Below are 22,471 nucleotides of genomic sequence, written 5' to 3' on the forward strand. Positions count from 1 at the left end.
TTGGTCGCCTCGGATGCCATTTTTCTGCGATACGGGGGTAATCTCGATATCGGCACAGACATAGGCTATAATTTCCTAATTAGAAAGTCAGAAGAACCTCAGATATGACAAATTCAGTAAAAAATCGATGGGATTTGGTGAGAAAAATCAGTATTTGGTGGTTTGGAGGGCTTCCGATACAAAAGTTGCAATTTTTTGAGGTTTTGGGGTGCCAAGACTGCACCAAATTTTGCATAACGTAAATACTCCGTAAACCCATCTCCGCAGGTGACTGACGATGACAGCTGAGTTCGTCTCCCCCCCATCCAATCAAGAATCTCAAATTCCGGAAGAAGGTTCAACAGCGATCCTACTGTAGTATTGGGTTTGTCTGTCTGTCATATTAATAATTGCCTGGCCAGTTAGTTAGCTTTTTAGGCCCGTAGGGCTGAACTTCAAAGCCAGATCCCGAAAACCAATGAAATTGGAGTCGGACAGAGGATCGACGGTGACTTGCATGCATGCATACAGAATGCTGGCTTCATAAGCACTAACAAGTACTTGCATGTGTTGGTACTGAATGGTGGGAATGATCTTGTTTTACGTGTTTTACAGAGTACATGCGTATGCAGATAGGTTGGCAGCAGACATGCCAGGAAGGAGTATAGTGCAATGCAATGCAGTGCTTTTACACTGACAGCTATTCCAATTAGTGCTCTTATTAGATACTTTTCCTGTGTGGTAATAGTTCAGTCGAATACGGATTCCATTTCTGTTGCCAATGCCTATGTCGCTATAGATAGACAACAGTCACGGATCATCAATAAAGAATGCTATTAGCAAATTATTGAGATTGCATTATTGTTAATTATTGAAATGTAGATACTACTTGCTGAAATAAGATGATATGGAACAAAAAAAATAAAGGAAACTAATAAATGGATATCGGACATTCTTATATCGTTACAAGTAGAGAAGCAATTACTATAATATCTCACTCTTGTTCACTGTAACATGAATATCATGACCAGAGATTTAATGTGAGAACATCCAAACTATCCTCCATAATATGCTCCTTGTCATCATGCGGATTGGTAAAACAGATAAAGGTCAAGTCAATAAGATTACCAGCAGAGTAGGTCCACGAGGAATAGCAGATGCTTACAGATTGTCATTGTCCTTGTCATATCAAAGCAAGTTAAGGTGTTGCTCTGATTGAAGCTTTCCGTTCTATCGCATATGCCTGGAAGGATCTCCCTTAGTAAACGAGTGGAAAGAATACTAGTATACTAGTTTGACTACTTACTTGAGTTTGTAGGTGAGCTGAATTCTAATGCTCTTTGGCTGCTTATTGTTGAGGTCTACCAGTTTATTGCTAGGCACTTAGGATGTCACCAGAAAGTCAATGAAGCAATTATGGTATGGTATGGAGAGGGATTAATACTGTGCAACATGGTCAATATATTCTAGCATATATCTGATTTCTGCAGCAATTTCTACAGGATCAGCCTTATATAGGTAATTATTAATAGCAATCTGCCGGTTTCTTTCCTTGTCTTCAATGCCAAAACTTTTGGCTTAGGCCTACAGTACATATATAGAGACAATAGTTAGCAAATTTCATCTGGAGTTAAATCGATATATACTCTATGGATCTTGAACATGATCGGACTGTTGTCTTCTACATAGCATGCCAGAGTCAGAACCTACCGCTGTCTCATCCTGGGATTAAGGACCTCAGTAAGCTGTTCCTCGATCTGAATTGTCTCGCTGTGAAGTTTGACATTTCTGCTGGTCCAGTCATAATTCAGACTGGGTATGAGTCGGAATGATATTTCCAAGGTCCAGGACCAGGTCTATCTACTCTTGCAGCCAGTATTGTATAACTATATAACTATATTCATAAAATTCTATGTGTTATATACTACCTCAGCTACGTTATGTCTATACTATGACCTACCTACCTAGCCTAGTGATATAATTTTAGGTAGAATATAAGGATCCTTCTCCTTAACAGAATCCTATTCTTCCTTACTAGTAATCTCAATTAGAGGATACATGTTAGGATGCTATGTAGTTCGTCTCGTAAGAAAATAAGACAATACATATTTTTCTCCACCTCAGTATGTACTTTATAATTATTTACTTTCCTTTCTATGATATTTAGCGGTCCATGTATTATGTCTCCGGAGAAGATCGGACAATGAGCTGAGTGGTATGTACATGCATGTCTGTCTACATAAGTTGGCGCTAAATGTAAAAGTCCAGCACTTGCTCTGCTGTGTTGCCATCTTCTACTACCTATCCCAGTGTGGAAAGAATCTGCAAGTGTATACAGATGTTTATTTCTTTTTTTGTTTCTTTTTTCCCCTTTCCAGGCGACTCGAATTGCAATATCGAGATGGAGAGTCATATGAGTAGGTACTCTGTACAGTCCATTCCCATTCTGGGAAAGGATCAACAAGAAAAATAATCAAAAAAAAATAGTCTACTCCGTAGTAATTTACACTGAAGAATTCTTAAACTTGAAACCGTATTGTCGCCGGACTGTGTAACCAACACTGCTAACTTACTCTGTATGGAGTATCTTCTCTACCTGCCTATCCAACTATCGGACTGATGCGCGCTGCATCATGATCGTCATACATGTCTGTGGTGGGCGCGTATTTACTCTGTACTTGGCTAGCTTCTCTCGTCGACGAGCATGCACAAACCAGACGAGTCTAGGTCGTAGGTAGCAATCTCCTAGTTATCTCCTCGGAGGACTAACTAGAGCCTAGCCGGGCGTATGCTGTTGGATGCCCTCCACAGAGATCCCCAGATTTGGCAACTCTCAACGCTGGTCGTTTCCCTGTCGGTCTTGCTGCAATCAGCAGTCAGTACTCCGTACTCCGTATGGAGTAATGCCTGTCTTCTCCGCACGTCGGAGTCGCCGAGCAGTCGAGTCAAGCGGGACGGGTGTATGCTAGGGGCTCCAAGCGGTCGGTGCTCTCAGTGCTGTCCCTAAGCCTAGTCGTTAACTAAGTGCCTACTAGGGCCTACTAGGGACTGCCTAGTATCCTGGCCTAGATGCTCGACAGCCAAACTATTGGGTCTGTGGCGTACGAAGCGCATAACATGAAGCAGACAATAGAGGATACGTGTAACCACCCATGTTGTCGCGAGACGAACGAATCCTTGTAGTGGGAATACTGGATCGACAGTCTCGGCCGGTCTGCGTATTCAACAAGTCTTGCCGACCTGTCTGCAGAAGACGATCCTCCTATCTAATATTCTATTTCGCGCAGATTCGTCAGCAATGGCGGAATGAATGCGATAGCGGAATGAATTCCTTTTGCAGGAACTATTGGTGATTTGGTTGATCGCAAGGGTGGCCTCGCTGTGCCTCATTTATTTGTTGCCATGGATTTACGGAGTAAATTGGACCCGAGCGAAAGGATCGGCTATGCAAGATCGCGTCGCATCTCTCCGTGTGCTGTCCAGTACGGAGTATGTTGGAAGTCTTTGTCGGACGGCAAGGATGTAAGAAAAAAAAAGCAAAGAAAATGACGTGACAGTAACCTTCCATAAAAGGAGAGAAATCAATACCGTTCTGATACTGTGTAGTCTCGGAGTGATTTCCACCGATACATTAGCATTGTGGGCCAGGACAGGATCAGAGCATCCACGTGGATCAACAGAGTCTTTCCTTGTCTTTATCTCATTTAGCATCGTGAATCGTCCGCCAGTCAATTGAATATGTTACTATACTCCTGCACTGTCGAGTCTAGAATCCGCAAGCCACAACGGCGCATCCAGTCGTATTGACGAAAGGAACACAAAGGTTAAGGTTAGACCAGGACAAATTATTCGCTATTTACTCCGTAGACGCATGTCGATATCATGAACGACCAACAACGGAAAATTCTCCACGCGAAGTGTTTACTCTACGGAATAGGGGGTCTAGTCTATGCCTCACTATCGATTACAATACAATTCGTCCGCCCCTGGAATTTTACGGAAACCGACCAATAATCCCGCGCGTCGACGATCATATTAACAATTAAGTATCACTAATACAGAGTAATATGAACTCACCAAGTGGAGTCTTCTGTGCTTCTACGTCTCCTATCTAGCTCGTGTGCTCCACCCAGCCCTGTCGGGAAATGGCGCCTGTTATGGTAAATAGTGCTAATGGATCAGCAGTACTCCGTACTCCGTACCGTTAATAATCATATTAATGATGATGACTGAAAGGCCTGAATTCTAGAATAGACATTTTCTGACGTCGCGTAAAGCAGTATCCCCTCCTGCTAACCATGCTTGTAACCATGCTTGCTCACTAATTGGCATCGTTGGCTACGAGTGCCATTGCCACGACGATCTGTGCAAAAGATAGCATGTCCGCGGCGCAGGAGACATTCCAGGGTCCATAGGCCTGCATGGTTAGGTACGAATCTGGGGTGACAATTCCATGCTCGAGGTAGTTGGAATAGTTGGAGTCGTATGAGCCGAAGATTATGTAAATTTCATGTCTGTCCTGCGATATGAGCAGGCGACTGAATAATTAGTAATAGAGCCCACAAAGGAGGGAAAAAGCAAAAAAAAAAAGAAAGAAACGAAACAAAAAAAAGAGAGTGACTGGAATGCTAAGCAGGGCCAATTCATCTTTGTCCTCTGGAATTGTAAAGTCGTCAACTCTCCACTGCATCTTCATTGATTGTTCAGCTTGCTTGTCCTTTGGCATAGTGGCAATGTAAAGCAGATGACAGGTTTGGGAGATGCGACTAGGTTGATAGGAATAAGGTCGAGAGGACACCAGGGAAAGTGATCTCCAAGATGAGATGCAAGCTGGCTCTCAATCGCTAAGGTGGGAGAGATAAGGATTGATGTAGAGAGGAAAGAGCAACCAGGTAGGTTAAGGTGAGTGTGAGGATAACAAAGAGGCAAGAGCGATGGGCAATAGATGCGAGCTCTGCAAGATCTTTACATGACTTGCCACCTTAAACTAGCTACGTAGACAGGTCAAACGGCCGGCAATTACCGCCAGAAAAGTCCTTGAGATAAAGACAAACAGCCTGGACTGCTATGTTTAGAAGGTAGTCGGCATTTGAGGCAGGGCGATCTGTATGAAGCCGGTCACTTCCCGCGACAAAGAAGACAAAGGGCGTGAGAAAGATGGTGGCAGAAATCCGCCAAGTTTGGGACTGGCTTTTCTCGATAAAAAGTCTACCTTTCAGTCCTCCTCCCATCTTTTGTGAATATTTCTCACTGTTTAACTTGGCTACCTAGGTAGACACGAGAAGGCCTTCCATTGAATCCAGTTCCAATTCCCTGATTCGGAAGGTTCCAAACAACGGGAGAAGGTCATGCGCTAAGCCCGACTGGGACAACCGACAAGGCGTCATCGGTTCTTTGTTATATCAGCCATCCTCTCCCATTCTTCCCTCCCATTCTTCATTTTATCTTTTTTTTTTTCATTCTCTGCAAATCGATCTGGGGTGTCGGTAGTCAACATGTCATTACGTCGCACCCTCCGTGGCCCACCGGCTTTGCTTTCCAGACAGAAGGCCAAAGAGGCTGCCAAACTGGCTGAAGCCCGTGTGGAAATCATTGCAGGTCTTAAGAAGACCTACGAAAATCTTGACCAAGACCACGCTGATTATCTGGAAACACAGTTTCTGGACTCGCAGAGTGTCAAGGTCGAGTCACTGAACTTCAAGGCAGATGGGGATTATGATATGCAATCACAACCAATCTTCTTCCAGCCTATGCCACGTGATAAGCTGATTGATCACCCCATCAATGATGAGTCTGAGGAGACTAAAGAAGACTTGGCAGTATTGGAAGGCTGTATTGAACCTAATGAAGGCGATGACTACTTATCCCGGGCTGACTTCATGTGCTGCACCCTGGGATTAGAGTTGAGACTGGATCTATCTGGCAGTGAGAGCCATCTTGATCAGCAGAATGACTTTTCATCTACGAATAACATATGGATTGCGAAGGTAGTACTATTCAGAATGGCAATTTAGTGGGAACGAAAAGGGAATGAAAATGAAAATGAGGAAAACAATATCCTGATTGTTGTCGATCATTGTAATGACTTGGGTTTACTTCCGTCACGGGATCTGCGGGGTTCTCGTTATCGATCGCAACTGCGGCTAATAGATGGCAACTTAGTTCTAAAAACAACATCATCATCATCCTTGCTACAGAGTATTACTGCCATTGTTACTATTAATATAATCCTGTAGTGTATGTCTCAGGAAAAAAAAATAAAAATAAAAATAAATAAAAAAGATAGATCGAACTCGATCGACTGAGTGTTATTTCGGACTTGTATTGTAATCTTTCAATGTTAGATACCTTCCTACCTAGTACCTACTAGGTAAGTCTGAATCTATTCATAGAAACCACTGCCCAGAAGCGAGCGAAAGGAAGCCTGCCTGTATACTCCGTAATACTATTACCTGCATGGAGTATCTGCGGAGAAATCACTGGTTAATAAAATCAGAGTTAATGATTTACCCCTCCTGTTTGCCAGTCTCAGCAATGTTTCGCTTCCGCGTGATCGCTGCTTGTTTGTTTGTCCTGTTTGTTTCGTTCGGATGATCTATTTTTATCTTGAAGCAAGCAAGTCCTCACCGTCCTACCTGTTAGTTACACCTGGATTCAGTTTCAGATAGTATATGATAGGATAGGATTGGATGGATAGGATTTAATTTTATCGCATGCAGGCAGGCAGTGCCTCACTTGAGTCGATTCAACTGCTGTTTTCGTTTTGTCTGGTAGATAAAGATAGCAATTTATGTAAACTAATCTAAGCGAACATGTGACCACTGACCACTGACGTATGCTTGTCAGTCCTGAATACTGGATGTTACTTGCAGAGTTATGGAAGGTTGCACACCCTCCCCACTTCATCCATCCCTCCACACCACATGCCCATGTCCATGCCATGCCAATGCCGTGCCCTACTTATGCACAACATGCATTTGGCCCCAAAATACGTACTGTACATACATACGTACGCAGACTCGACCATTCCTCTGTACCCGACGAACCATTCGCATCTTGTCTTGGTCGCTCCACGTGTTGTTTGTCTCACTCTTGTCTTGAGTCCGATTTGGATGTTTTTCTCTTCTGTTGCACTGTAATTGTAATCGCGAGTCAGGACAAGTCTATTGCTGTTATTATTGTTATTATTATTACTATTAATCATATGCAAGTCCAATACAGTCCAATAAATAAAGTATAGACAAGAGGGCCTGATATCAGCGAATGCAAATGCAAATGCAAGAATCGTCACATAATAAATAATATTCCAGGATTGCACAACAATAACAGTACTCTGTACTAACATTGGCAAGCAGCAGGAACATCCAAAATTCTCTCACCCTTCCAGAATCCTTCTAGAAAGGGAAGAAAGGGAAGAAAAAAGAAAGAGGATTTCGTTTTGGACCATGTGGTACCATACTCCGTACTGTACTCCCAAACTACTCCGTACACACGTGGCGAGCTCGCCCGGATGGCCCTGGATGCTGGATGCTACTTAGCCTGTGTGACGGAACAAGGGTGCAGCGACAAATATTATAATCATGATTGACTGATTGTTATGTGCTTGCTCTGCCGGCGTAAGCAGGCCCAATGATAAGATTTTTTAATAAATCTGCTTGCTCACCACGGAGTAGGTACTACTCCGTAATCGCTCAAGCCCAGTCTGAATCTCAATGTAACCCTACACAGCACCCAGGACTCAGGACTCAGGACTCAGCACCTATGACCGACTGACTCCTACCAACAAAGTACATGTGGTGGATGATCACTGAGGTAGGTCATAGATCTATGAGTATGTATGTATGTATGAATACATGCAGATAAGCGAGGCATTATTCTAGTCTGAATCACGAACCACCACCTGACCTGATCTGACCAGGGGATGAGATGAATTCAGGGAGCAATTGCCAGGAACGGCGACATCGCCTATCACAGTCGAGAGATAGTACTATTTTATTGGCAAGGGCAACATTCGATCAACATTCCAGAAGGCAAAGGCTGTGGCGATCAGCAGCTCGCTAGTCCGGAGGTACTAGTAGTCTAGTACCTAACAGTCTACGAGGGCCCTACCTAAACTAGGTGGCGGCAAATAACTGTCGTCTGTGCATGGGGCCAAGGATGAATAACCTCGTGGAGAAGAGTGTCTGATTGGTTGTCTTGGCTGTCAGTCAGCTCGCTTATCGAGTTATCGTTGTTAGGTTGTTTCATCTTGTTAACAGCCACTGCCACTGCATGGAGTACTCCGTACGGAGCATGTTTTGCCCTGCCTGTCTGCTCGGAATGACTGCCGGAGGGTATCCACTGACTGACTGATCTTGGGTAATTGTCACTGGACAGGCACTCTATGTGCATTACATGCCTGTTATAATTACATGTGCATGTATACAAGCCTATCTCAGGCATGTACTGTACATGCTCTGTATGCAGGAGAATTGGTGCCACCCCTTGCATTTTGCATTCCATCCACGTGGTGAGAAGGTTGATCAGTATGTATACATGTAGAATATACAAACTGCCGATTTGACAGAAATCAGGACATACACAAACATTGAGTCTATGTCGAATCCTGTTGTTTCAAGAGTCTGTAGACATATACTCGTACATATCCCTATTAGGCAGGTAGGTAGGGACAGTACTGTGAATGTATTTGTGAACAGGGGTGAGAAAGATGGTTCAGATTTGGACCCCACAGACAAAAGCAAGAAAAGCCACAATATACAAATATAAAAGAAAAAAAAGGAAACAGAGAGGCTATCCTCATACGCAGACACATGTATACAAATATTTAGCATCTAGCTGAGTTAGGTAGGCTATAGGCTATAGGCTATGAATATGGGTTGTTAACTTGTTCTAACAAATCAATAATGAGGTCCAGTGGGTATGTAGATCATTGTTAGAAATTTAGCTAGAATTCGGAACGTGAGGCTCTGATCCCTGGTTCTGTTCCTGCTATCCGTCCTGTCGACGGTTCCATGGTTTGTTCGATCGATCGATCATTCTGCTCCAGCTGGAGGCTTGGCAGGGCGCCATGTCAAAAATATCAACAAACAAAATAACAAATCCCTGTAAAGGCTGTCCTCTTACCCAAAGTATATGCCATACAAATGACCATTCTTCAGAAGAAAAAAAAAGAAGGAAAGGAAAGGAATCCACGCATGCGCGTGCATGTTTCTGTTTCAGATCCTCGTGTGACAAAACCCAGAATAGGCATTGATTGGGTGGAGTGGCGATCTGTTGATCTCCCTTAGATCATTGCATTATTATTCACCTACCTAACCTTTCACGTGTTGACTATTCGAACGTTGATAGATGGATGATGGGTGGCCTTAAACTCTGCACGTCGTACGTACGACCAGAATCAGTATACTCCGTACCTATTGTTAGCGAGCGATCCCCTACGTACGTATGTATGTATGTATGTATGTATGGAATAGGTATGAGCGTTCCAATGTTTGGTCTTGGGGGCCAAATGAAATAAATACGGGTCTCAGTTGCTTGCTACTATAGAGTCGGGCTCTCGGGAACGGAAACCTCTGTATTCCTAATTCCGTACCCCGTGTCCGTGCCGTGTCCGTGTCCGTGTCCGAGGCCGTGTCTGGGCGCCGAACTGCGGCGAGATAATCCATCCTCCGTACCGAGTACTCGGTACATTGTCCAGAAAATCAATACGGAGTACGGAGTACTGCCACTGTGACTACGTACGGGTAAGATATCGAGTAAGCAGACCTATTACCAGCCAAGCCGGACAAAAAGCTTGGCTGTGCGCCCGATGCGCGCATGTCACTGGGCCAGGCTGGTTTATTTCTGCTCCACTCCATCCAGAATCTCTGGGGTACGGAAAACTCCTATTTCTCAAGACAATAGTAATATGGATCCGATTGGTTTGTTTATTAGGAGAGACAATAGTTAACGAAAACGGGTCAGCGAGGGTATCTAGTACAGCATTACCTAAGCAGGTAAATGCTGTATATTATCATGCGGCGCTGTTGACATCATAATAATAATATATTATAACTAACAAAAAGGGGAAGAATTCCCCCAGCGTCGAACTATCGAATTTGATCCAGTGCCTTTTTATTCTGAATTTGGATCTCTACTACGCCGTGCGACAATGATATCATCTACGTTCTGAAGAAGCCGTTATTTCCGAGGACTGTCGATTATTATTAATTGCACTAGTGATAACTAGAGGGCATGTGAATGTCGGTAGTGATCACTACTGCTACAGACAAACAGCTGTTAAGAGCCGCTTAGTCATGTGATTCACTGAAAGGCTCCACACGGAGGACTCCGTACTCCGTACTGTAGATCTATCGTAGGGCTGCCGTGCCGTTCTGCCGCCTGGCACCTGCATATCGAGCAACCATCTTCCACCGCAATTCCAAGCCATAACCGCAGCAAAAGTAGGTGCTGAAGCCGATAAAACGTCGGTCAGACGGTTGTTGAAGCTGGCACAACCTTCTAGAAGGGTGTGGCAGCGTGGCTTGTGCAATCTTCTTTTTTTTTCTCTGCACCGACAGTCGCGCCCAGCGAGAGCGGTGTAAAAATAGGCGCTGCGCCTCGATCCCCGTCCAGGCCGGCATTGGCGTGGCTGGAATCCGCCAATCGCGGCGCCGGACCCCGCGCGCTCGGGGCAGCGATTGGTCCGGTCGCTGTGGCTAGGCAGGGCCTGCCTGCTCGGGCGCGGCTCTCTTCACCGACCTTGTCGGAGAAGAGCGTCGATTTTTGTTTTCGTCCATCCCACCCAGTTGAGATGCGTCTTGGACCTAATCAATCAAGGTTACGCTGCCCCGTTGCCGATGCACCACATCCTGCGGGCCACGGTCCAGTCCGCTCTTCCGCTGGTGAATCTCCGTCCGTCGACAGCATCGTGGACTTGCTTGACTTGCTTGGCTTGCTTTTTGGGGATTGTCGGTCATCTGCTCAGCCTTGCGGAGGTGCGTAATCGCCGCGTGCTTGTCACACAACAACCTCGCCCCTGGACGCTCGGGGACTCGGGGACTCTAGGGCGGTGGCAGGCCAAAATGCCCCGAAGATTTGGAATCGGGCACCCTGCGGCTCTTATTGGGGGCGCGCGCACGAACGAACTGGTTCGTCTCGCCTGCCGCCTTCTCCACCAGTCGTGCCCGCAGCTGGCTCGGGATGCTTTCCCCCGACGGGCGATCATGCGTGGATCGGCGGATCACTGGTCGAGCGCCCGCCCAGCACCCTCGCTTGCCCGCGACGAGGCGCTGCGCTCGTCCATTCACGATCGGCCTGCGCGCCGACCCGAAGGGACGGGACAGCGCGGTGGTGTCCATCCCCTGCCACAACACTCGACTTGCGTGCACAGTGTAGATCCACATCTCTGCTGCGACAAGTCACCACGTCAACTGCTCTGGATGATGACTCAGTTGGCATGCGGGATGCAATGATGACCGATTTTTACCTCCTCGTCACAACGCTCGTCCAATGGCCGGCGCAGTGATATCTTGGTCCATCTAAGCTTAGAGGCGATATGCTTTGCAACGGCACAGCAGGCTAATCATCCTGCCGGTCCGGGTTACCCGTGCTGCAAGGCTGCTGTTGCCTTGCATGCCTTCGCGCAGGCGGGATCCTCTTTTGGCAGGTGCGACGGCATCGTCCTTGCCTCTCGTGCTCCTGCCTCTAGGCCGTGTTGGAAGCATCAGGCATGTCTGGTCACGGGTCACTGCCACCCGTGTAAATTACGCCGTACACCCTCCGTACAAGCGTATGGCGCAGGCACCTCCATCGGTGGCGGTGCACAGCGTTTGGTACGGTAACAGATAGCGTGGTGGAGCGACAAGCCTCTTCCGCTCTCTCTCTACTCTTATTTTTTGATTTTAATTTTTTTTTCTTCTTTTCGTCCGTGTGGGTCGACAGAGATAGCGCCCCCTGTTTTGTGTGTATTTCGCGAACCAGCATGGGCACCGTGGCCGTCAATCGTGCTCCTCTGGGGGGACGACTGGTGCCAGACTGGCAGGCTGCTGCTGGGATGGGTTGACTTGGGCGCCGACTGGCATCTGGACTCTGCCGCTAGCAGGGCACAGCGGCTAGCGCGAGGCCCGACTTCTAAATTGGTTTCCCCCGGCGCTGTCCAAGCCACCATCACCCTTGAATTTGATCCATGCGGGTCGTCCCTGGCCTGCCTGCTTAGTTCTTACTTTTCGTTTCTTTTTTTTTTTCTTCTTCTTCTTTCCCAGTCTGACTGTCCACTCTCTCCAGTCTCCACATCCCTGTGGGCGCAGTCCGCTTAGCGCCGCGGTATGGTAAATCATTCTGGTAACAGCAGAACATGCCACCACCCCCCTGTCCCGCCAAAATGGCACTAAGCCTTCCCCCGGTCCCTGCGGGTGCATTCGCTTGTGCTTCTCGCGCGCTGCAGTCACCATGCTGGGTCCAGTGGAGTGGTCGAGGATCTGGTTGCGGTTGGTGTCCCTCGTAGGGCCAGCAATCATACGCCGCGACTGGACTTGCGAACACATTTAATAACAATCCTGCGTCGCCCTTCCCCGTGCCATCCTCCCTTCTTTCTCGAGGGAACTTCGCTGCAACAAACCAGCACGCAGACGATTAATCCTCCATGTCCTTTCTGACCGGCGGACGTATTTGACTCTCGATTTGCCCCTTCGCATCGGATCTCTCAGGGAATTCTGGGTGCGATTGAGCCTGCAACGCCGTCCGGATCCAGCGCACGACATCACGATCGACTCTGCCTTCCCCCGCGTGGGCGGTGGCATTCTCCTGCTGCAGCCTTTGGTTCTCGCACCAGAGGCTTTGTCTCCGTTCGAGCTCTCTTCAGGAATCTATTTCCGCCATTGTCTTCCCCTTAGCCTTGCTGACGAGGCTGCCGCCGGCACCCTCCGATACGCCGCGTCGCACGTTTCAATACCGGACCGGCCCGCTTCTGCGGGTCACGACGCCGTGGTATGCTTTCTTACTCTGTCGGTCGTATGTAGTGGCAACGGCTAATCGTTCTTCTATTCGTCGCAGATATCTGTCTTGCCCTCGTCAAGACTCCAACAGAGATTCTCCCCCGGTGTTGGCAATTAGCCGCAACTCATATATACGACACGAGGAGCATGCAAATTCAGAAGACTGGATCCGATTTCGTCCTGTCTCCTTCCCACTCGTCTGAGTCCTCATCCGACATGCTTGGCTTGGAATCCTCTCGAGCGCAACACTCCCCTCTGTTTGCGCAACAGCAATTCCCCATAGACTCGGCCATCATGGATCCATTCAGCTACCTCGACGACTTTCACTCCCTCTCTCAGAGCCAGGACCCGGCCCGGTCATTACCACACTCGTTCTATGACACTCCGTCCATGTACGTGGAGTCGACCCCTGACATGCACAAGCCCTTGGCCTTCCCTCCTGTTCCCTCTACACCCCCGATGGCTACTTCTCACTTCTTCGAGCGTATGCCAACGTTGGACAGTGCTTCGGGTCCCTCGATTGCCAGCGCCTCCTCGTCAGCCATGGGATCGCCCAATTCAGGGGCCGCCAATGCCTTCCCGGAGGGTTGGATCGACACCAACCACGGTCTGGGACTGCCTCCATCAGTGATCAACGACCTTCCCAGTGAATACAACCAGATCGGGAGTGCCGTCGACCCTGATTCGGCGTTTGCTACGGAAAAGTTCCCAAATAGCTATGTGGGTGAGTGACAGAATTTTCTTCAGTCTTCTCTCTTCCGTCTTTTTTTCTGAGTCGGGGGGGGGGGGGGGGGGTCGAACTCGACCTCCTTAATGCGGTCCGGTCCCCGATTTCCACCCCTGGATGGTTCTGTCTGCTTTATTCGGCTCTATAAAGTCTATACCGCCAGCTGACTCTCTCTCTCTCTCTCTCTCCAACAGATCCTTTTCTGGTCCAGCCGATGCAACGTCAGATCCCTACATCGATGCCATACACCGAAGACCCGCAGGCTCTGCAGCCCTCGGGCTTCATGTCTCCCTCCACTGTCCCTTCGCCATTGCCTTCCCAGAACCTCTCCACTCCGCAGCTTCACCAGCAACAGCTGTCACAACAAGTGCCTATGGGATCTCCTTATCTGGCCGGCCTCCCTCAAGGAGGCCACTCCCCCTCTCAGTCGCCTCGATCGCGGCAGAGTCCGGCGATCAGCCAACCCGATGGCGAGGAGGAGCCTCGCGCGGACAAGGGCCGCTGTCCCTTCCCCGATTGCGGACGCGTCTTCAAGGACTTGAAGGCGCATGTGCTCACCCATCAGTCCGAACGGCCTGAGAAGTGCCCGATCGTGACGTGTGAGTATCATCACAAAGGGTTTGCGCGCAAATATGACAAGAACCGACACACCTTGACCCACTACAAGGGCACCATGGTCTGCGGGTTTTGCCCGGGCTCTGGCTCGGCTGCCGAGAAGAGCTTCAACCGGGCGGACGTTTTCAAGCGGCACCTGATGTCGGTGCACGGGGTCGAGCAGACTCCTCCGAACTGCCGCAAGAGAAGTCCCACCGCAGCTGCGAGCACCAAGAAGCCGTCTGGTTACAGCGAGGATGCGACGGGCAAGTGCTCCACCTGCTCCGCCACGTTCAGCAACGCGCAGGACTTCTACGAACATCTGGATGACTGTGTGCTGCGGGTCGTGCAACAAGAAGAGCCCAGCGAGGCGATCAACCGGCAGCGGCTGGCCGAGGTGGCTTCCGACGAGGAAGTCAAGAAGACGATGGAGAAACACAACCTGCTGGACACGGCGGATCGATTTGATGAGTATAACGAGGACGAGGAGGACGACGAGAATGAGTCGAGTGATGCTCACCAGCGTCCCGGCAGGGGCATGAAGACGAACAAGTCTGGCTCCGCGTCTCGTGCTCTGGGAACCAGCAGCGCCGTCACCAAGTCTCACGCCGGGGGTGTGAACAAGTCACGAGCGACGGTCTCGCGGCGGCGGGGGAACCGGCATAACTATCCGCCGTCGTGGGGCTGCCCCAGCAGCAAGATGAAGGTCAAGAAGCGGATTCTCTGCGTGTACAACGGCAAACGGCGGCTGTGGAAGGACGAGATGATGCTGGACAACGAATTCGAGGTCCGGCTGCGCCTGCCCGGCGGGGCGGGGGACGGCACGAACCGCGAGGCGTATGTGACGGACCTGGACATTGAGACGCTGAAGCGGGCGGAGGGGGTACTGAATGCGACGGAAGAGGAGCAAGGCCCCTGGTCGGGCAGCTCCTCGAACCGTCTCATCGGGCAGCCGGCTGTCCTGCTTCCTGACATTCCCGTGGAAGAGGTCGACATCGATGAGTTGATGTCGTGACACAGCTGTATTATGGTTTACCTTGATGGTTTGTGATGATTTCCACAGCTGTATCTTATGGTTGCGTTATGATGTTTGATATGGGTATGGTTTGATATGACGGATATGGACAATGACATGGGCATGGCATGGCATGAACGTTGCGAGCGAGCGATATTCTTTTTGGATATTTGTTTAATTTCTTATTATTTCTCATCTCTTTGCAGCGATTGTGACACTACGGTTGGGTATGGCATTGTCTGACTCTGGAAGAAGGACAAAATGGACAAAAGGGACAAAAAGGGACACCACAAGGTTTTTGAGATACCACTGCTATTCCTCATAAAATGATAAACAGTTTCCTTTGAAAAGGGTTCCGGATCTGATAGTTATGTACAGTAGAGTACAGTAATGTATGTATGTATGTACATACTACTGTGTACTCGTTGTAGACTTTTTGAGTTGACCAATAAAAATGACGTTGAATCGGGAGCTTCCGACAACCGCTCGGAACACATCAAACACATCATCATCAAGACCTGTACAGTATATATACCAGCAAATTCTTCGCATCATCACTGAACCACACTGGCTGCACGCAAGATGCTACTCGGACTTCCCGAGAGCCTTCCGGCTCTGGTCGGGAAGCGGTTCACGGCCGCCAGAGAATCGGGGAGTCTGGTGTTCTCGCCGACGCAGCTGACCACCATCCACGCGGGTGGCATAGCAGTAAGCAGCTGGCAGATACCATTAGTGTGCTAACAGTATATATACTGACCATGCATAATTTTTATAAGTATCAACTCCGCTACTGCCCCGCCCTAGCCAAAAAGCCCAAGCCCAGCAATGAAGAAACTGAAACCGAGCGTCGTGGGCCCAAACCGGATCCTTTCCAGGACCCCTCGCCGGATCTTCTCGTCGCTGAAATCCCAACCCCTCCTCGCGCACAACAACAGCAGCAGCAGCAGCAGCAACAACCAAGCCACATCCTCGTCCTGAACAAATTCCCCGTTATCCCGAACCATTTCATCCTCGCGACGAAGACGTATAAAGAGCAGACGGATTTGCTGGAAAAGGAGGATTTGGCTGCTACGTGGGCGTGTTTGAGGGAGTGGGAAACCCCCCAGGAACCACAGAAACAGGATGGACAGAGTGGACAGAAGAAGAGGAGGCTATTCGCCTTTTTCAATTCCGGCCCTGACAGCGGCGCTAGCCAGCCTCATCGACATTTGCAATTCTTGCCTGTGGAGGACATGCGTGCTCAAGAACAGGAGCAGACGTCCGACTCGGGCGGTTCCTGGGAACCATTGATTGACAAGCTCTCGACCGAGCGCGCCATCACGACGAATAATACTTTAGGGTTAAAGCAGCTTCCGGAACTGCCCTTTGCGCATTTTGCTTGCGATATCCCTCCGGATGCGTCTGCCGAGAGGCTGCATGAGATATACTTGAAGCTGTACCGGGCTGCTGTCACGGCGACGCAGTCGGACAGAGTCGATGACTCTGTAGAGACGTATGGCTATGGCCCAGCGGCCATCAGCTACAACCTGGCCATGACAGTGTCAACGATGATGATCTGTCCGCGGAGGAGGGAGCATGCTCGCCTTGACGATATCGGCAGCAGCCAGGACGGCAGCCAAGATGGTGCTGCTGCTGCTGCTGCTGCTGCTGCTGATGCGGGTTTAGTCTCCCTCAACGGAACCATCCTCGCAGGAACGCTGATGGTCAAGGCTGAGAACGAGTGGGATGAGTTGCGCAGGAGGCCTGACTCGCTGAACGGGATTTTGGCGAGTGTGGGGTTTCCGTGGTCGTCGGCGTCTACGAGACTGTGATCTGGCGTCTCATCCCTAAGAAAGAAGGAATATACAGTTCTTCTTCTGTGGACGTCCTAGGGAGGAGGAGCTGATGATGATGATGATGATGATGATGATGATGATCGTGTATGCTGTGCTACGTAAGTAGCTACGTAAGTATGTAGGTATGTATCTATGGATGAATGTATATAATCACACTGGTAATAGCAATGAAAGGATAATCGATCGATCAATCAATCAATCAATCATATCTTGATTGGTGTTTTAACTTACTTCACCTCGACCATACGTACGTATGTTCATATGTACAGGACATGCATACGTAGGAATTTCATGTGTCGTACATATATACATACAAACATGCTACCAGTAGATAGATAAATAGGTATGTAGGTAGATAGATAACGACCTTGAAAACGAAAAAAACGAAAACGAAAAAGAAATTAACACATCCGATAATTCATTCATTACTACCTTACTCTATTTTTTTTCTCTCTTCTTTTCTTTATATTAATCAATTAATCAATTAACTAATTCATTTATTCATTTATTTATTTCTCTCTCTCGCTCAAGTCAAAAGGAGAAAAAAACAATACTGCCCTACTCCTACTCTATTTTTTTTCTTTCTTCTTAATCAATCAATCAATTAATTACTTAATTCATTCATTTCATTCCTCACTCATCAAACAAAAGAAAACAAAAACTATCCTACTAGTAGTTACAACTCTAACACTACTACTACTATTTATAGTCTTCTTTTTTTATATCCTCACACCATATATCTCACACCACTTCTTCTTACACGTCGCATTCCCGAAATGATACGACCCTCCGTGCTGCCAGATGTATTCCGCTACGCGCTTCCATGAGATTTTCCTCAGGCGGAGGAGGGGGATTTGTCCTGCTCCTGAGCCTTCGTTTTCTTCGCTTGACGACGTAGTCGTCGTTGATGATGTTATCGTTGATGATGTTGTTGATGATGATGATGATGATAACACGCGAACGGCTTCGCAGAGGAGGTGGATCTATTATATCCAAGTTAGAATCATGCAGTTGGCAAGATGGTTGTAGGTGATGCTTACATCCCCATCCTCCCACTTCGGCTTCCTCACCCGCTGCTCCTTACTCTTCGTCAGCGTCCGGAAGCGTCCACGTAACGTCGACTCGGCTTCTTCGAATCGGCCGATTTTTTTGATTTCTTTGTAGGACATCCCTCTTCGTTTGCATTCGAGGAGGAAGAGGTCGCGGGCGGTTGTGCGGGAGGTTGTTTTTGAAGAAGGTTTGTTGGAGGATTTGGAGGATTTGGTTTTCTTGGAGGTTTTTTGTTGGGTCTCTGTCTTTGTGTTCCTTGCTCGATTCCGTGTGATTGCGTCGTCGTGGCTGTTTCTACTGATGATGATCGGATTGATGTCCAGTCGCTGCTGCTGCTGCTGCTGCTGCTGCTGTGCGTCCACGGCGAGGGCGCTTGTCCGGATGAAATATCCATGTGCATTGATTCTGATGTGTAGATAGTCGATGGCAATGGCGAGTAGCTGCTGCTGCTAGACGACGAGGACGACGGTGTGTCTGCGACCATCGGCAGACCATATCCGGCTGCGTCTCGCGGATACGCAATCAGACAGTCGTCCACCCAGTCGTTCTGATGATGATGATCTCGGTCCATCGGCAGGTCGATTTCTCTACATCTCCCGCTGCTCGCGTTGAAGGGTTCTACCAGATGATGGATCACGTCTGGCGACGAGCGGTATTTCACCATCTGCGAGGAATAAGGGCTTGCTTCTTCGAAGGAGTCGTCGACTTTGACTTGTTGATGGTGATGATGCAGTTGATAATTTGTAAATGGCGTCCATTCGTTGCCGAACCCTACCGACTGTTGTAGGCTGTTGGATGTCGTCCATGGTTGATGTCCCCGGGGGAATTCTGGCGAGAAATGAACAAGTTCAGGGTGATAGTTGCTGAAACTTGACGTCTTGCCAGGTATTTGGCAATGATCGCTAGCCATGCTGGTCCGCGACAGCCCGTCCGGTGTCTCGTAGAATTTGCTCATGTCGACTGCCCCCGAACCAAGATATTCGACCGACACAGGGGCATGATTCTCTCGCGAGTATATACCGTGCCAGACACCGCTGGGATTCTGATTTGTCCACGTTGCGGACATGTTATATCCCTCGCAGGGCGCTCGCTCCCAAACTGCGGTCATCTTCTGAATTGATTGATCGCAAGGCTAGCCGTCCAGGATGATGTTGTGTTCACCGCTGTTATCGATAGCAATGTTTTGTCAATTCATGCGGTGAGGGCTGCAAATGCAAATGCAGGTCCTGGTCCGTACGGAAATGTAGAAGTAGGCGCGAGCGTACAGATCTTGCACTGAGATGAAAGTGAATGATACTGCTGTTGAATGGCTTTTTCGATGAGTAGAGAATACTTGACGAAGAGCTTCTATAACTCGATGAAACGATGATTAAAAGGATACTTGATGTCCATCTTCACCAGCCAACTGCAGAACGGCCCTTTATGTCCAGCAGAGCAACCCCAGCCCCTGATGCATTGCCCTGACGCATTGCCTGATGCATGGGCATGGCGCGATGCATGGGCATGGCGCGATGCATGGCTGACCATGACTTTGCTCATCAAAATGACGAGTCTAGTCCTGCTCTTCCGCCCGATCTCTCTTTGGCCATATTCAACTCTGGCAACGTGCATCTAGTCTACCTCGTGCGGCGATCGCCAACAAGCAGGCGGCGCGGCGACTGACAGCGCCGTTAGCTAGTTGACTAAGTTCCTGCATTGCAGATCCCCCTCACTCAACGTTTTCAAATTTCTATTATTATATATGACTACTGTATTCTTCCCAGGGCACGCCGCACACGGAGAACTCCGACACCGGCGACGAATAGCGGACAAGCGATCTGCGCTGTCAGAAGATCTCGGCAGGGATATGATTTGAATTTTGCTCCTAATTATACATACAGACAACTCGCCTACTTGCTCCACTTGTCGACGCTCGGAGCGCATCCTGCCCCTTGTCGGCGCTCTGGACCTGCTCGGGATTGACACGTTCATTTTTATTTGATTTTTTTTTGTAAGGATCCGCTGGCTAAACGTTTCTGTTTCATGTTGTTCTGGATAATTCGACTCGCTGATCATGCTGCGTGCCTGCAGGGGCCTTCCCCACATTGTCTAGACGCTCGTGGAGAAGCCAGGTCTGAAGCACGAGGCACAGGCATGAAGCCTCGTGAGAATCGATGCATGGCGTGATATGATATGACATCCAGGCCTGTTAGACACTTTTGCTGCTCCTGCACCGTTGATCTTCTGTCGATCCTGCCGTCGGTGTTCTCTACGCCGAATGCCGTCCAAGCAAGCCACTGTTTCAAGATCTCAGCTATCCGTCCTCCCTCCCTCCCGACGGGAGGGGAGCGCTTGTCTTGGATCACGATGGATCTTGGATCTGCGGATGTTTCGGAAAAAGTCTATGGGGAAATCACATCATAATCCTGGCGAGAACTGAGTGGATGGCTCAGGCTGTTCACTGTACTCCGTACTGTATGAGTCGATAAGGCATAAGCTTATCGCCAAGATGTTCCCCCTCCCTTCTCCATCCCTTTCTTTATTTCAGACAGGATTAATACTAATTAATTATCCGATTCATCCATCCCTTCCTTTACAGAAGGAGAGATCAAGGATATGATTTGAAATAATATCCTATCCTATCCTATCCTCAGCTCTCTCCCTCGCTCCCTCTCTCTCTCTCTCTCTCTCTCTCTCTGAGTCTGTACCCGCTTCCGCTGCATCTGCATTTTCCCTTGCAACAACGCGCCATCATCCAGGAGGTGACTTGTCTTTGTCTGATCTCGTCCCTCTCAAACAGTTCGTATGTACCTAAGGTATACGGAGTACTCTTTTGCATCGGCATCGGCATCGGGTTCTGAAACATCGGCGACGGGAACTGGCAACGGCCGAGATCCCTAACTTGTAAGGGTTAAAAAAAAGAAGGCTTGGCATGGCACGGCGTGGCAGGGCATGGAAAAGCCATCTCAACATCTCAACATCTTCCAGGTTGTGAATTGTCGGACTGGTCTTCAATCTGGGTCCGTGTGTTGTGTGCACGGCACACGAGGTAAGAGCCAGTCCAGAGTGTGCAATCGGCAGCACATAAACATGTATGTTTTTGTAGCCAGTACTCTGTACATGCAGTTGGCATTCATTCTCGCTCATGCAGACTGCACAAAAAAAAAACAGAGTTCGACAGAGTTAAACCCGAGACTGTCAGTAATAGTCCAGACTATCTTGACTGCATGCAAGATACATCCATTCGCATTGATAAAATACAGAAGAGTAATTCGTTTAATTCATTTAATTCCTTTCATGATTTATTTAGTCGTAGACTTACTTACGGAGGATATCTGTATATTTATCTGTATATTTATCATATCGTAGTACTTGATAATTACGATTGGAATTGGAATTGTAATTCATTAGTTTTCTTTCTTCTTGTTGTTGTTATTGCTTTCGTCTTCCTGAGATAGGTCCTTCCCGAATTCGCATTTTATTTCATTTCATTCATGTCATTCAATTCTTGAATTTATGTATCTCGTTCCGGTACCTGGAAAATAAAAACATATATTTGTAGTACTATAATAGGCAGTAATTACAGCTATATATGCATTAAAAAATGAGCAAGATATCTTACAAGGTAAAACAACTAAATCTTCCCTAGTCGTTTTGTTTCTTTACTGTATTGTTCCAGTTGTTGATGAGGGTTGAGCTGATGAACCCGTGCGACTGTCGACTTTACAGTTAATTTATTTAATTAATTAGATCAAATGATCAATATCCAGAACTGACCCATGATACATGCACATGCAATCCATTGAGTCTAATAAATATAATAACAATAATAAAGATAATTATGAGTATGATTATAATGATACTTGCTTGCAAAGACCCACCTATCTATCCACATTCCACACTGGCCTGTAGACTCCATGATTATTGCCGTAAAAGGTAAATACTACAGAGAACTGACACCACACACTCGAAAAACGACGACAAAAAAAAAGAAAAAGAAGAGAAGAGAAGAGAAAAACACAGGTATAATTATTTAATTGAAAGATTTTCTGGTACAATGTATGTAGAATATAGTTATAGAAAACTTAGATCTACTTTTTTTTTAAAAAAAAAGATATGCTCAATATGTTTATGCAAGTACCATCCAATTTATCTTTACTTTTTTTATTGAGAAAAAAAATACACAATAATTCCACAAAACATGCACACGGCAAACAGATGCTTTAGACAAGTAACCGCGATAATATTTCTATTTTCGTTCTTCAGTCTCTTCAGAATGGTGACGAGCTTTTTGTCCAAAATTGGGTAGTTAGTTTCT

The 22,471-nt window shown here is 47.8% G+C and overlaps 8 protein-coding genes across 8 annotated transcripts; 6 read left to right on the top strand and 2 right to left on the bottom strand.

The window, feature by feature from the left end:
* Positions 1-1,063: 1,063 nt before the first annotated feature.
* Positions 1,064-2,191, top strand: T310_2769 (uncharacterized protein; the record flags this gene model as incomplete). Its single annotated transcript, XM_013474334.1, has 6 exons — positions 1,064-1,114; positions 1,273-1,398; positions 1,470-1,497; positions 1,669-1,795; positions 2,057-2,102; positions 2,147-2,191. 6 exons carry the CDS (start codon positions 1,064-1,066, stop codon positions 2,189-2,191), a joined length of 423 nt encoding a protein of 140 aa, XP_013329788.1.
* A 3,283-nt stretch (positions 2,192-5,474) lies between these two features.
* On the top strand, positions 5,475-6,349 carry T310_2770 (uncharacterized protein; the record flags this gene model as incomplete). Its single annotated transcript, XM_013474335.1, has 2 exons — positions 5,475-5,966; positions 6,266-6,349. 2 exons carry the CDS (start codon positions 5,475-5,477, stop codon positions 6,347-6,349), a joined length of 576 nt encoding a protein of 191 aa, XP_013329789.1.
* Positions 6,350-8,419: 2,070 nt separating this feature from the next.
* Positions 8,420-9,458, top strand: T310_2771 (uncharacterized protein; the record flags this gene model as incomplete). The annotated part of the gene is made up of 6 exons (XM_013474336.1): positions 8,420-8,504; positions 8,546-8,637; positions 8,928-8,993; positions 9,090-9,204; positions 9,267-9,421; positions 9,453-9,458. The coding sequence occupies 6 exons, from the start codon at positions 8,420-8,422 to the stop codon at positions 9,456-9,458; spliced, it is 519 nt and encodes a 172-aa protein (XP_013329790.1).
* A 1,313-nt stretch (positions 9,459-10,771) lies between these two features.
* Positions 10,772-11,485, top strand: T310_2772 (uncharacterized protein; the record flags this gene model as incomplete). The annotated part of the gene is made up of 2 exons (XM_013474337.1): positions 10,772-10,955; positions 11,037-11,485. 2 exons carry the CDS (start codon positions 10,772-10,774, stop codon positions 11,483-11,485), a joined length of 633 nt encoding a protein of 210 aa, XP_013329791.1.
* A 1,684-nt stretch (positions 11,486-13,169) lies between these two features.
* T310_2773 (C2H2 finger domain protein) lies at positions 13,170-15,289 on the top strand (the record flags this gene model as incomplete). The annotated part of the gene is made up of 2 exons (XM_013474338.1): positions 13,170-13,677; positions 13,875-15,289. 2 exons carry the CDS (start codon positions 13,170-13,172, stop codon positions 15,287-15,289), a joined length of 1,923 nt encoding a protein of 640 aa, XP_013329792.1.
* A 582-nt stretch (positions 15,290-15,871) lies between these two features.
* On the top strand, positions 15,872-17,338 carry T310_2774 (Bis(5'-nucleosyl)-tetraphosphatase; the record flags this gene model as incomplete). Its single annotated transcript, XM_013474339.1, has 4 exons — positions 15,872-15,997; positions 16,066-17,061; positions 17,161-17,222; positions 17,290-17,338. The coding sequence occupies 4 exons, from the start codon at positions 15,872-15,874 to the stop codon at positions 17,336-17,338; spliced, it is 1,233 nt and encodes a 410-aa protein (XP_013329793.1).
* Positions 17,339-17,750: 412 nt separating this feature from the next.
* On the bottom strand, positions 17,751-19,240 carry T310_2775 (uncharacterized protein; the record flags this gene model as incomplete). Its single annotated transcript, XM_013474340.1, has 4 exons — positions 17,751-17,785; positions 17,885-18,107; positions 18,165-18,579; positions 18,630-19,240. The coding sequence occupies 4 exons, from the start codon at positions 19,238-19,240 to the stop codon at positions 17,751-17,753; spliced, it is 1,284 nt and encodes a 427-aa protein (XP_013329794.1).
* A 1,724-nt stretch (positions 19,241-20,964) lies between these two features.
* T310_2776 (uncharacterized protein) lies at positions 20,965-22,072 on the bottom strand (the record flags this gene model as incomplete). The annotated part of the gene is made up of 5 exons (XM_013474341.1): positions 20,965-21,305; positions 21,476-21,500; positions 21,689-21,717; positions 21,776-21,798; positions 22,035-22,072. 5 exons carry the CDS (start codon positions 22,070-22,072, stop codon positions 20,965-20,967), a joined length of 456 nt encoding a protein of 151 aa, XP_013329795.1.
* Positions 22,073-22,471: the final 399 nt, after the last annotated feature.

The sequence above is a fragment of the Rasamsonia emersonii genome (assembly GCF_000968595.1).
Source record: "Rasamsonia emersonii CBS 393.64 chromosome Unknown ctg1118621760039, whole genome shotgun sequence".
NCBI classification, from domain to species: domain Eukaryota; kingdom Fungi; phylum Ascomycota; class Eurotiomycetes; order Eurotiales; family Trichocomaceae; genus Rasamsonia; species Rasamsonia emersonii.